The following is a 14233-nucleotide window of genomic DNA, read 5'->3' as shown; positions in this document are numbered from 1 at the left end:
AGAAATCGATGAAATGTTTAAAGGAATTATATAAAAATATTTAAAAATGTTTATTCTAAACATCCATCTATACCCATAAAGTAATGTGTGTTTTATAAATTTCATAAAAAATGTTGAAATGTATTTAAATCAAGTTCATGACTTTAACATGCCAAAAATTTATGCTTTCGAGAACATTGATTTCATTAAAAAGGCTTCGGGTGTCATTGTACATTTGGCTAAAATTTCGTTTATAGAAAAAAGCTTGGAAAAGCCTCAAAGGCTCAAATGCCATTCGTTGCACTCTTTGGTAGAAATTGAAAAGTAAATCGATATTTCCTGAATGTAAAGTAAATACGACAAAATAGTTGCGTTGTGTGTTGTTCAGTAAAAGCAATCTATCTCATATATATGTTATCAGTCATGTGTTTTCATATCTACTTACACCTGTGTTTACACACCAGTAAAAGTCGATGTAGTAAAAGGATTATGTAAACAACAAAATGTATGCAGATGTGTACATCAAAGTTGTACTAACTATTGTGTCCTTCTTGCCTTTTTGGGTTGATGTCAGTACGAACGAGTAAAGATTTCGATTCATATTTACGGTGTTCAGAAAAGACAAGACTGCACAAATCCTAAAGTCACGTCTCATTTTTTAGTAAGAGAAGGAAAAAACCTTCGAAAAAAAAAAAGAACAAAATGAAAATTGATTATGAAAATCAAAATGTGAATCCATGCAATGCAATCTTTATTATTTAGTAATATGTTTGAAATCTGTGTTCACATAAAAAGGATTTGGATTAACGCGTAGGTAGCTTTTGATTAAAATTTCATGTTCTTTTACGATTTGTTAAAAGAGCAAAATTCAAGGTCAACGCGTTTGCATTAGAGAACAAAGTATTGTAAGTATAAATGAACCCGAGATATTAAATGGAATGATCCTTTTGAAAAATATATAATATTATTGATGTTTCTGGTGCTTTTAATAGCGAATTTCTAATAATGAATTTTTTCTTCTTTTGTTAATGTTAATGAGCTCCTTTAGCGCATTACTTTTTATTAATAATTTTTTTTTTTGTTAAATTATATTCCATCGCAGGAAACGACAACCAATGCTCGTTTGCTTACGACTGGTTTATCGCGTATTCCTCTGGCTGGTACTACGCGCTGTCCGGTCTCAGTTTCTGCGTCAGTCAAGACGTCGCAGATCTTACGACCATCTGTATCGTTGGTTAAATCCCGGCCACCTACCTATTCGACTTTAAGATCTTCTTCGCAACCATCAAGTTTGGGAGTTCGAAAATGCTCATCCGGTGATCGTATCAGTAACGTTAATATAATGGGAAGGAAGACGACTACTGTGTTAAAAAAGTTTCTTTCGAAACCGGAAAAAATTTCTACACAAATACCAAAAGCACCTGGGAAACGTTTATTTAACTCTAAACAAACCAACGATCAAGTACCTAACACCTTAACAAGGTCCGATACTTTTACATGCAGTAATACTAAGCTCGATATTTTTAGTGCAGCAAAGGCTGATATTTTGGTACAATCAACCCCATTACCAGTCACAGGTAAGGTAGCAAAAAAATCGCAGCAGTTATGCGAGAATACCCGTTCATTAGACACAACCACTGTGATTACTAAGAGCGAGGAGGGTTTGTCTACTATGCAAAGTCTAGATTTTACCTATGTAACCAATAGAGTTTCAAACATAGCAGAAAATCAAAATTTAGAAAACCAACGGCAATTACATAATGAATGTGGCTATAAAGCCGACGCAGAATCAACTCAAAGCAATGTAATAGACGAGCAACCGGTGGATATGAAAGCGGATAATGTTAATATTACTCATATTATTAACAGCACTCAGATTATGGATCGGACTCTATGTTTCATTTCGCCTAAAGAGAACAAGTCTAATCGCGGGGATCTTACGCAGATTCTAAAGAGTCCATTCTATTCAGATGCTAATGTTAAGAAAATGGAGTCAAATGAACTGATATCGCCTGCAACAAATGCTACATTCTCAAATCCTGGTTCCACCGAAAATGTGATGTTAGAAGATGTTTCGGTACCACCGGGATTTGAAGAAGATACTTTGGTGGAGATGGTTTCAGACGGTGATGCCGATGTTACGTTAATTCCTACAGCGTCTGAAAAAGCAAACATGAAACTCCCTTTGAACTCTACTAGAAATACAGAACGACTGTTGGATATTTCACAAGTTTATTCACCACCTAAACCTATACAGTCATTGAGTCGAGCAAATAATGAGTGTATAGAGTCGCCGTATTCTGCTCGACAAAACAATAATAGTAAATTACTTTATATGAGTCAAGTTTCAGCATCAGCTACCACAACGCCTGATCGCAATGGGAAAAAGTTTGGTCAAGTTGTCAGCAAAGATTATCAGTCAGGTCGTATGCACCCCCCTTTGCTGCTTAAAGCTGCCCAAAGTGATTTAGCTCTGCCTGTCTGTACGCCGGATGAGGATATTGATCAAGAACCCATGGATGTCGACAGCACATTGATAGCAATTGGCCATCGAACCGAAGAGTTTTTAGCTCAAAATCAGGCAAAAGAGTCGGCCTCGTCATTACAGGATGTTAGCAATACAAATGAAAAGCCGAAAAGCCGCTTCTCGTTTGGTTTGGATTTAACTGAGTCAACGCTTGATTGTTCTATTGAATTGGTAGATGTTTCATTATCGTCCACAGTGCTCTCGCAACCGGGCAACGCTAACTTGGGACCTCATAACAATTTAACTCACTCTAATTCATCGCAATATTTGCATCAAGATTCACAAATGTTACGGAGGCAAAATTCCTTTGACATGGATGAAAGTTTAGGAATATTGACACCCGATCAAATGAAAGAATTTCTTGATTCCTCTGCAGCTAATACGAATACGAATAATTTGGATTTACCTATGGTGTTCAATTCATGTCATAACGCAAACAAGTTGGCCTTGCATCAGATGCGTATTGATCAAACTCCATCGCCGGAAGATTTACCATTGGATCCGGTTGAGGTGAAAACCGATATTGATATGATATTAATACAACAACAGCGACTGCAGCATCAGCAGCAATTAAATCGAGATGCTTATAATTCAGGTCAACAGCAACAGCAACAAGAAACGCAATCAAATTCAATTTGTACTGAATCGATATCTCTACACACCGATACAGAACCTTCGAAAACGGATCCTATGACCAAATCCGGAGTATCAAAAATTTCAACCAGCTTTATAACAAGCGTGACTAGTGTTACCAGCTTGGATACTGGATATCAAGGCGACGGTGAAATGTCTCGTCCTGCATCTCGTGGAGCCTGCGATCATTCGCCTTCTAACGGACCTGTACGCAAAGGAGTTTCTCGTCAACCCAGTTTCAATCAGCAGCAACTAGGACATCTTCCACCTGTTAGACGTCAGGATCCTATGACCGATTCAGATTTCTTTACCGAATCTGATGCCGATGATATTTTTAATCGGGGAGACAGACGAGCTCAAGTAATAGATGGCCAACTGTATGGACCTATGCTGCAGCCGGCAACTTCAGTTTTTATTTCAGAAGATCCGCAGATGGAAGATTCATGTATGGAATCGTCTGGGATATTTACTGATGTAGAAAATCGTTGTGACGAGGACTTGACGCAAATGAGACGTCAGGAGCCTCAAATTTCTGATAATTTGGATCTGTCACCTGATGCAGACGGCGATGGTGGTGATGACTCAACGGAAACAGTTCGAAGTAATCGAGAAAACATTAAGCGATCTTGTCGTTTGTCACAGGAAAGCGATCGTGCAACAACTATTGTCTGTAGTGCTCACGCTACATCAACTGGCCATTGTCAAGGCCATTTAAGTGGCGGCAGTCAAACATCATCGACAATACAGAGCAGCATGAGCACGGATCGTCTTTCTGCAGCAACTCTCTCCAATCGTACTTCGTATTGTAGTGTGGATGGTAGTGGTTGTAATGTAGATTTCAAGAGTTTCTCTTCACTCGACGAAGCTTTCAATGCAGAAAACGATAATGAAAATGAGGTAAACGTAAAACACTTGCATACGAAATTAAGCAAAAGCTCTACAACATCCACAACTTCGTGGTGTGAGCAAACAATGCATAAAAACTTGCCGGCAGTGCAAAGAGTAACTTCGCCGCGTAAACATGCTTCGTTATCGTCGCTATACACAGAAAACGGCGTGTCTGGTGCTAAACCGTCGTCGACAACAGCGACAACTAAAGCAATAACAGCAACAACAATAGAAAATGCAATAACACCGATATATGTAAACGTAAATTCGGTTGGACAATCCGAAACGGGTTCGTTAAGATCAGGAGCTTCTGGTGCGGGTTCGAAGAGCTCCTTAAATGAAACTCAAAATTCGGGCAAAAGCAATAGTAACACGTTATCGGGTAAACAACATTCGCCGCGTACAAAAACCGTAACGAAAAGCGTTAAAAATCGTGCACCTTACATTAGTGCAAACAATAACACCGGAAAAATCAATTCACCACCTGTGGTGCGTAAACATCACTCATCCAATAAATGGGAGGCCGTTATGAATCAAATCGCGAATAATAAAGCTATCATGAAAACGAATTACAGTAACGTGAAATCGAAAGTGTCCACACGTCTTAATATGGGTGCTGAGGCGGGTTACACATCACCAGCTCAAAGTTCACCCACCGTGCGTCGCTCACCCACCAGTTTAGGGAATGTCAATAGGCATCTAAGTCCAAATGCTAACCGTAAAGCAACAAATAAAATCAATACAAAAGATGTTAATGTAAAAGTCAACAAATTAGCCGAAGGCAACGATAATAAAACAAAAGTGCAGCAGCAACAAACAAATAAACGCTTATTCCAGGGCACTATCAATAAACGGTAAGTCAAGTGCAGTTATTTTTAGTATTGTAGCGAAAAACGCCACAATGACTTGTCATTATTGATGAGGAAAGTTACGTTAGAATTTTTGATGCCAATAAAATATTTATCGAAACAATTAATTTTTATTTAACCAAGAACTGATAGGAACGAAAGAAACCACAAAGGCCTCTATAGTATAGCGTTGTAGTGGTTTTAATGCCTAATAGCATATACACACACAATAGGAGAATACGTCACCACCACATAATCTATAAAATAACAAGAGCAATAATTCAATTTTATAAAGGTCTACCTACAAAATTTCAACAAACTGTTGTGTAAATGTTTGCAAAACTGACAACGTTGGCTAAAATTTGCTACGAAACCTTAGATTATCATGGCATATACATATACTTATATATCTCTATATATATATATAATTCTATATTTCTTGTCGATAAATGTGCATACATACACACCCACATACTTGCAGTGTGGCCCTAATGTTTCATAATTTATTGCATTTATCAGTCAGATGAGTGACTTCACTTGTCATTGATTAAAAGCCAGCATTGTATGACAGTTAAATTGACATTTACATTAGGTTCTCTCGCGTCATAATGAATTTATGACAATTTTTCCTTTACATTTATTTGTTTTGCCGTTCATCTTCCGAAACCCGCCCGATTTTTAATATGCGTGCAGTTCGAATCAAAAAAAAATAAAAAAAAAAAACAAAAAGTATTCACCGCACGTGGTTCTTCATAGCATTTTTGTGGCTTTCTTTCCACATCGTAAATTCTAATATAATAATAATATTACTGACATGTTGTTGCTGTTGTTATTATTGTTGTTGCTTTTCTTCTTTACTATTATTATTAACTTTGTTTAAAATAATTCACTTTACTAGTAAAAGCTTTTTAAAGACAAATATTTGCTTTTGTTTAAATTTTTGTTTATGTTTTTATTTCGCTTATCTCACACTAAAAACTTTCCTTTGTTTTTTTGGGTTCCCAGTAGAAATTTAGAAAAAAAAAAAAAGAAAAAAATTAAAAGCACGTTTTTTATTTGCATTCCTAACGTTGACCTTGAATATTTTTTCGCCGTTCGTTAAAACTTGTTTGAAAATTTTATTATATTGTTTTTTGAAGTATTTTACGGTCTGTCAATATTTTTTTTTGTTTTTTTTTTTTTTTTTCCTTTGAATCATTCCGGGAAACTTTCATAAAAATTGATTTTTATAAAATGAAATTTTCGGTCTTTTGTCTTGTTTTGTTTTCAAACAAATACGTTTGAAGCTCTTGCTTAGGCAAATTTAAACTAAATCAAAGGATTTGTTTCTACTTAAAGCAAAAGTATATTAAATTTATCATTCTATTTATAATCATTAAGCTTTACGACGCTACAAATGGTAACGAGAGACCATCATATTGCTTTTTTAGTGGCTTTGCATTTTTCAAAATTCATTTCTCACCCGGCAAGAGTATCTATGCGCGCCTTGATCGCATATCTAGACTTGTTGTCAAAATACCTCGTTTAGGGAAATTTAAAAATAATCCGTTCAAAATTTCAAAGGCAATACCAACTACCAATTGATTTCCAAAAGAAAAGTTCCACAGATAATTAATAACTCATCTATATCCGATTTTAAAGGTAAAAAAAGTAATAGTAATTATAAATAAAATATGAGTTAATCGATAGGGGCGGTTTTTATAACCAACTTTTGGATAGTTAGCTCTGCGCAGCCTTTCGCTATCGCTTGCGGGCGGTAAGTTACAGTTCTTTGTTCGTTTTTAAGAACATAAGGGAATTGGAATAATATTAAGACCAAGTCTCCAGTATCCTGATTGAATTGTCAATAAGAATCTTTTATAATGCATTGTCGGTAATGGCCCCAAGACCAATGAACGAACAAAGTAATAAACGCACGGTTATCCGGTGGCACATGGGCAAATCGGAATCATTCTATGATGACTTTCAGATTGATCGCTTTAGGAAAACATGATGCATCCAGTAATTTCTTTGTCCAACAATATGGTATAGAATGAAGTAGATAGCTGACGATAATCGCGTCGCGTCGATTTGTGCTTGTGATGTTTCGGCCATAAAATTCGAATAACATATTCAAATCAGATCGAGTTGAATCGGTATCGACAACTAGAAACGGCCCCAAGTTTTAGTTGAACAAGGCTTGGTTGACTTAGTAGCAGTCGTAGTTAACGATTATTCCATGTAAACATTACTCTACTGCAATTTTTTACCCTGTTTATCATATAATATTTATTAAAGTGGATCTACCCAAGTGTCGATTGTTTTGATTTCGAAACTTTCCTCAAATTTCGGTACAATTGTACTAAAAACTAAATAATTTTTTAAGCGAAAGAAAAGCTTCACATTTTCTCCGATATTAACAAATATATTTTTAGCCGCTTTCAATATGAAGCATACTTTTTGTGGGTAAATAGGTGAAACGTGAAAAAATTCATTGGGGAGACATTTTGTAGGACTTTTTAGTACTGAGCAGGGTTGAAGCCAATTTTTGTTCATTTAACTTTTTATATGTTTATCATTATGTTAATAACAGTTGGCTGAAAAATTGCATATATATCGTAATGATTGTACAATAAAAACAATATATGCATATATTATGGCTGCCCTTAGAAAATATTTCGAATCAGATTTTAGATATCATAAGAAATTTTAAAATAAATTGATTGTCAATTTTTGAACGCCATTGAAATATGTATTGCCCGTCAATGTTTTAAAATCGTTTTTTTGTTTTATACGTACACCGTACGTACGGACAAAAAAAATAAAATCTACGATCTCTGTATTTTTTTCGTATAAAGTCCGTTTTAACCGATAGAAGATATAAAAAGCTGCTTGAAGAGTTCTGGCATACAATTCAGGGTCAAAGTTTATTTTAAATACAGAAAACATATGAACAGAAAAACACTTTTGATTTTAAAATTTGCTTGCACTTTACAATACTTTTTTTTTTTCTCTTATACATGATATTTTACGTTAATGGTTTTTCAAGTGCTTTAATGAAATCACTACGCATGTTATGGTTAATAGCATTAAGATTCTCACGCTTTGTCTTTCAAATTTCGTAGATATTTAAAATTTTATGAAAATTTATTAAAATAATATGCAAAACGCATGTACTCCCACACTTATGCGTCGAGTTGACTAAAAAGTTAAATTGAGATTTTATCTCGTTCTTGTATGTAACGCGAACGTCTGTACAAATTATATTATAATGCGTTTGGGTGTTTTTCTCGCACATTGCCTGCAGTGTCTGTAAGTGATGGCATGTGTGTATGTGTGTATGTGTGTGTGTTGCATATCTATCGATTTAAATGCCAAAAGTTGCGTTGGTTGTCTTGGAACAGATATATTTAAATTTTCGCTTCTGTTTCTAAGCAATGCTTTGGGGACGATTTTCAAGAAATACTTTAAATAATTTTTCACAAAAATATATAAAAATTTCTATCCAAAACACCATATATATTTATGTCTATATATATATATATGTCTAAAACTTTCCGATCTACAGATTGGATATGAAAATATAATATGGACAGACGGACAGATAAGTTTAGATTTGATTCAGTAAGTAATTCGATAAAATAAAAGGTGGGTCTCTCTCAAGTCTTTCTGGATGCTGCATGCACCCGCACAACAATAAATAAATGGTGTAGGTTGTAACTAGGAAAAGCGTAGATTGTTTTTGTTTTTCTTCTTTGTTAGAAATGCAAAAAGAATAAATTTCAGGATTTTATTTTTCAAAAACCTCAATCAATATATGAATGTGTTTGTGCTGTTTACACATTAACCGGCTCGTTGATCATTGTGACCTTTAGCTTTTGTTGCCAGCAAAAATGCATTACTTTTCCAATTCCATCGTATTTGTGTAAAACTAAGAACAATTGTTGCGCTGGCAAACGAAAAATACGTTTGTTTTCATTTATTATTATACGATATTCGGTGCGGTTGGATTCGTATTCACTATGCTGGAAAATTTTCAATTTAAAAGAATTGAATGGCATTTATTGTTTAGATAGGTGCTCTTTTTTTACTTTTCTATTTACTTATTTTGTTTTATTTATTTATTTTTATTTTTTTTCTGCTTCAGCAAAATTGCACAATAATAATGTACACATACACATAACAGGAGACATACATATTCATTAAACACACGACAGCCGCATATAAACAATCATTAATAATAACGATAAAACGGCACCAAAACATCAACGTAATCATATAATGAAAATTGGTAAAGTAAATGTGGCGATAATGCCGATGATAATGATAATGATGTTGACGACGAGTATGCGGTAATTAACATAAACAAATAAAATTTTATTTTCATGGCATGAAAGTGTTGATATCAGTTTTTCTTAAACAAAGAGTCAAATAAAACTTATTTGCTCTGCGCGGTCGTAAGCGAGAATAGCGATTGGTTTATGTCATTACATATTGGTAAACAAATACACAATATTTATAACGACGACTAAAGCTGGAATAAAGGCTTCAAATGAAAAGTCGAATGTCTAAGAAAATTTTATGTGTTTGTAAAACTTGTAAGGATTTCATATTCACTAGACATGCATATTGCATGTGAAGCAAACATTTTAACTACTGCTATCCACCCGTCCGATATCTGCAACGTTATCAGGAAGTTAAACCTTTAATCTTATTTCCCAGAAGTGACTGAAAATAAGCAGAAGAGAGCACAACAAACGCACCTTAAAGCAAATAAAACAATATTCTTTCTCTCTCTCTCTCTCTCTCTCTCTCTCTCTCTTTCTCTCTCTCTCTCTCTCTCTCTCTCATCAACATGGGGCCGACAAGAGATGTCAATTTAAACTTCAGGAAAAGCATTGATTAAAAATCCTTAAATAGTTTCATAAATCGTTCGTTTGCCGCGCGAAAACGAAAAACTTGATTTACTTTTGAGTCTAAGAGCTTATAGAAGAAAAAACGTACTTTTCTTTCTTGCTTTTAAATAGGGCCAATCACTCAGAGAATGTCCTTTAAACGTGTATTGCGATAATGGTCAGAAAAAAGTTCGGAAAGAGGAAGAAATAGGTGGCGACTTTGGGCAATTGATCTGTGTATGAAAAGGAAGCTAAAATGTTGCGTGACTTGTTTAGCTAAAATTAAAACGCTGTAGTTAGGCATGGTTAACTATTAAGTACCCTACACCATTTTGCTTCTTGTTCTATTGATTGAAACACTACTACACCCATCTTCTTATAAACTTTCCTGAAGAACGTCCCCTCACATGCTACTTACTATCTATGGCAAATGCAAATGGCGCAAATGTCGATCTAAAATTTGATGTAAGCGTCCTTATATTATGCATTTGATAATTTGTTGCAAAAATGCGACTTTCCGGTCAACAGATTACGATATATGTTTGCTTAAAAGGACAATCATACAAGTGTTGCAGCACGGATAGCATGACTTTTATTATATTCCGTAAATCCTAGATTGAATTCTTAAAGCTAGTTTATGAGTCAAGTTAAACAACATGTTTATTGGATAGCAGAGTTCGACAACTAAAAATTAAGAAAGCAATAAAATATTCAAACTAGTTGTCTTACTGTTTTCAAGGCATCACATTATATATGTACAAAGTCAAAAATATTTCTAGAACTTTAAGATTATAATGTTCGACTTTATTCCTCTGGCTAAGTTAATAATAATACTAATAATTATAGTTTATCATTCGCTACGAAGTCGTAGGAAAAAACCTTAGACAGTTTTTTCGTTTTGTTGGCCAAGATCAACTAAGAAAGCAGCAGTGAAACATAAAAACAGTGTACGGGTTGTAGAAATTAACCTCATGGGAGTTCAAAGAAAGTACATGAACTCGAAACATCGAAAATTATTTGATTATAATCGCTTTTTCAGTAAACAGTTAAGAGGAAGAGGACGATTTCAATGGACATTCCGATTAAGAATATATAGGATCTATCGCGACCATTATTTTGGGCAACATAAAAGAAAGCCCTGGAATTTACAATTTCGCGTGCCAAAGACATAATTATTTGAATCTACTTGCCAAAAGCCAGCTAAATTTTAGGCCCTCGGGGATTTCTGATCTTTATGCATCCAGTCACAATTTTTTTTTTTAAGAGAGATTTTTAGTAGAAAGGCTAAGCAGAAGGACTAGGAGGGACTTATTGATAGATACCGGGACATTTAGATCAAGAATATATAGAGCATATAGTCCCATTGCAAACTTTTTTTTCCCCTCTTCTCGACGAATAGAAAAGGGGCTCTGAGAGTTGCGGTTAGGCCAGTCAAAGAGACAGTTATTTGAATCCAAGTGAGAAAGCCATTTAAGGTTTAGTTTAAATTTGGGTCTTCGTGAATGAACAATTGTGTGAGTTTCTAATTTGAACACTTGCAGCCACACCTATTTATTCATCGTATTATTTACTAAAGCGAACAATAATACGTTATTTCTTTCAATAGAGAGCTTTAGCGAAATTTTTCATATTTTCGTTTCGTTTTCGTATTTAAATATACGAATACGCCCCCTGCACACCTCTATATGCGTGTAAGTATATAATTGCGTATACTATTTGCACTTGAAGGGTTAACAGCATCGATTGATTGATATGAAAAGTTATTGCGTTCAAGTGAACCACAAATCGATCAATTGTTATAAATTCATTTTTGTTGTTTATTATTGAACAAAAAAAAAATTGTTTTTCCTTTTATAATAATTTTTTGTCTGATTTTTATTTACTTATTTATCGTTTTTACTATTTTATGCTTTAGTTGTTTATTCCAATGAATTTTGCATTTGGAAAATTTTACATTAAGGTTAAGTTCTTTGGCATTTTAAATCATTTTAATAAGAATACGTACGTCTAGCTGTCTTTGTTTATTCATTCATTTACTTAATAAATAATAGTTGTTGCCGTTGCTGTTGCCGTAAGAAATCTATGCTTCCTTTAGGGCGAATATTGAAAGCCTGTCAACTCGCAATTTTTTATTGTTAATAGACAAGTGAGAAATCGTGCGAAAATTGCTTTCTAACTTTTTTAAAAATGCATTTTTGATCCTACCAAAGGCCGGCTTTAACTTTTAAAAATCCATTGAAATTTTGTAGGCTTTCTTCTTGGACATTATTCCAATGTTTTAAGAAATTTTAATTATTCCTATGTTTACAAGTGTATTAAGCCAGAGAGATTCAACCAGTTCTCTGGTTTCTATATACATCTCTGTTACTTTCAACAGCAAATGATAAACGAAGAGATGGGTATATATCTGCTGATGGATGGACGGACCAATTTGGAATTTTAATTAAGATTATAATAGAGGGTTAACCGACTAACAGCTGATTAGTTTGGTGGAGATCATTAATTTAGTTGGAAAAGAGTTTAAAATTTCAACTTTCTTTTGGACTTGTTTTAGCTTCTTCGTTAGGCTTCTCTAGATTTCTTACTAGTTGGTAGGGTCTTAAAAAAGATTATATTTTGAAAATTGCAACGAGACAGACAGATGGACAGGGTTAAGCATATTCTACAGAACGCTAAGAACAAATGCTACAAACGAAGTAACGAGTTTAACGTAACGGCAATCTTTAATAGCGGATATAATGAAAGCATAAATAATTGTTGTATGTACGTATGTATGTATGTATGCTTAAACACCTTGAATTGGAATTTTTGATTTCAACTTGGGCACGGCATGCATTTTAATGAAGCTTTTCATACTTTCAATTTGTTGTCCATTAATGGACTCTCATAAATAATTTTCTAAAATTAAATCAATCTCCGTACACGATAATGTAATTCGCTGCGCACTATTTGTAATTTAATGATTTTTTCATGCTTGAAATTCATTGTTCGGAAAACTTTTTAATTGTTCTTTTATTGTGTTCTACGCTTAACGGCTGACCTTTAACTTAATTTAGTTAATCATTTCCACGAATAGATGTAAGTGATTTTGATTTTGAACCTACTCACGCATCCGTTTAGAGTCTTACGTTGATTATGAATATAACGGCTCGTGTGATGAGTATTTTTCAAAGTTACATATGAAATGACAATATGAGTATGCAATTGTTGTTGTCAACAGTACTACCATTCGTAATATACGTAGGAGCGTTTAACGTTAACGATTGTATACATTTGCATATGAATTTCATTCTTCTTTTCAGATTAATTTTTTCACTGGGTTGAATTTACTGAATACCACTGTACTCATAGGGCTAATTATAAATCAAAATCTGAAGCTCTCCTCGTACATTAACAGATAAATTGAAAAAATCGGATGCAAAGTTTGAACTCCATAACAATGCCATCAGCGATATCTTATATCATGCATTTTTATACCCTATACTAGTTGCGGTAGATATCTGTCAATTTCTTACCGACGTATGCAACCCACATTTTATTTTTGCTAAGCTATTCAGAAGCATTTTCTGAATGGAATTAAATCTGATCGTGTTTAACCGCTTTTAGTGTGTTCAGGTTTATTGCGTTTTGTGCCATGTTTCAACTCGTTCGATCTGAACGACTAACCCAACAGAAAATGTTTTGGGTCGGCCTGCTTTTATAACCCCCAGACATATAATAAAAAGTTACCATTTTTATACTTTTTCCAAAAAAGTTGTAGAAACATAATATTTTTACGTATTACATAGGTATGTAAATACGAAACCGGAATTTTTGTATAGTAAACACACGTTCATTGTAAAAGAATCGTAGAAAAATATTTTATAGTATTGCCTACTACGCATTTTTTCCACCCGTCTGACAATTTGTGGATGCCATACTTTTAAAAATCTTGCCCTTTCGCTGTGAACACCGTTCATCGATCTTTTTTTTTTTGGCATCTTTCTATGAACCTTAAGGTTGCTTAACAATTGTTCCTCTCATCACAAGTTATAATCGGAAAGACTCGATACTGGCACTGTCCATTTGCGTACTTTCAATGTGTCGTGAACTAGTTTTGCAATTTCTTTGGTATGGATATGTAAAAATGTGCGCTTGTCTTTCTTTTTTTGACATTGTGGACGTTTTTTGACCATCGATCCCTTAAAACTAACTATTTGCCGCGTGATAGAATTTAACCCATCCCCCATCCTCCTGCTCTCACCAAACACAAAGTATCGTTTTCTTGTTGCATACGCCCGACAAGATTCCAATTAATACCGGATCAATTGCGTGACATTCGGTTATATTCTAATTGATACTTCAGTTTATGTTAACCATAAGATTTCTTCCAGTTAACTACTAAATGGGAAAACAAAAGAAAACAGCTGATCGCAGCGATGATGCAAACGCTGACAATAGATAAAAAGTCAGCCACAATAAACGAAAATTTAATCAAAGTAGTC

The 14233-nt window shown here is 34.2% G+C and overlaps 1 protein-coding gene across 3 annotated transcripts in view; it reads left to right on the top strand.

The window, feature by feature from the left end:
* LOC119632960 overlaps positions 1-14233 on the top strand; it is a 131054-nt gene that overhangs the window by 18350 nt on the left and 98471 nt on the right. For all 3 annotated transcript variants that reach the window (XM_038026127.1, XM_038026128.1, XM_038026126.1), the window contains exon 3: positions 1082-4881. In XM_038026127.1, the coding sequence (XP_037882055.1) occupies positions 1082-4881 (3800 nt within the window). The remainder of the gene's footprint in view (positions 1-1081; positions 4882-14233) is intronic.

Source organism: Glossina fuscipes, unplaced genomic scaffold (assembly GCF_014805625.2).
Source record: "Glossina fuscipes isolate IAEA_lab_2018 unplaced genomic scaffold, Yale_Gfus_2 2, whole genome shotgun sequence".
Taxonomy (NCBI): domain Eukaryota; kingdom Metazoa; phylum Arthropoda; class Insecta; order Diptera; family Glossinidae; genus Glossina; species Glossina fuscipes.
Note: the sequence above shows the minus strand (reverse complement) of the source record. Positions and strands in the feature narration are given on the sequence as shown.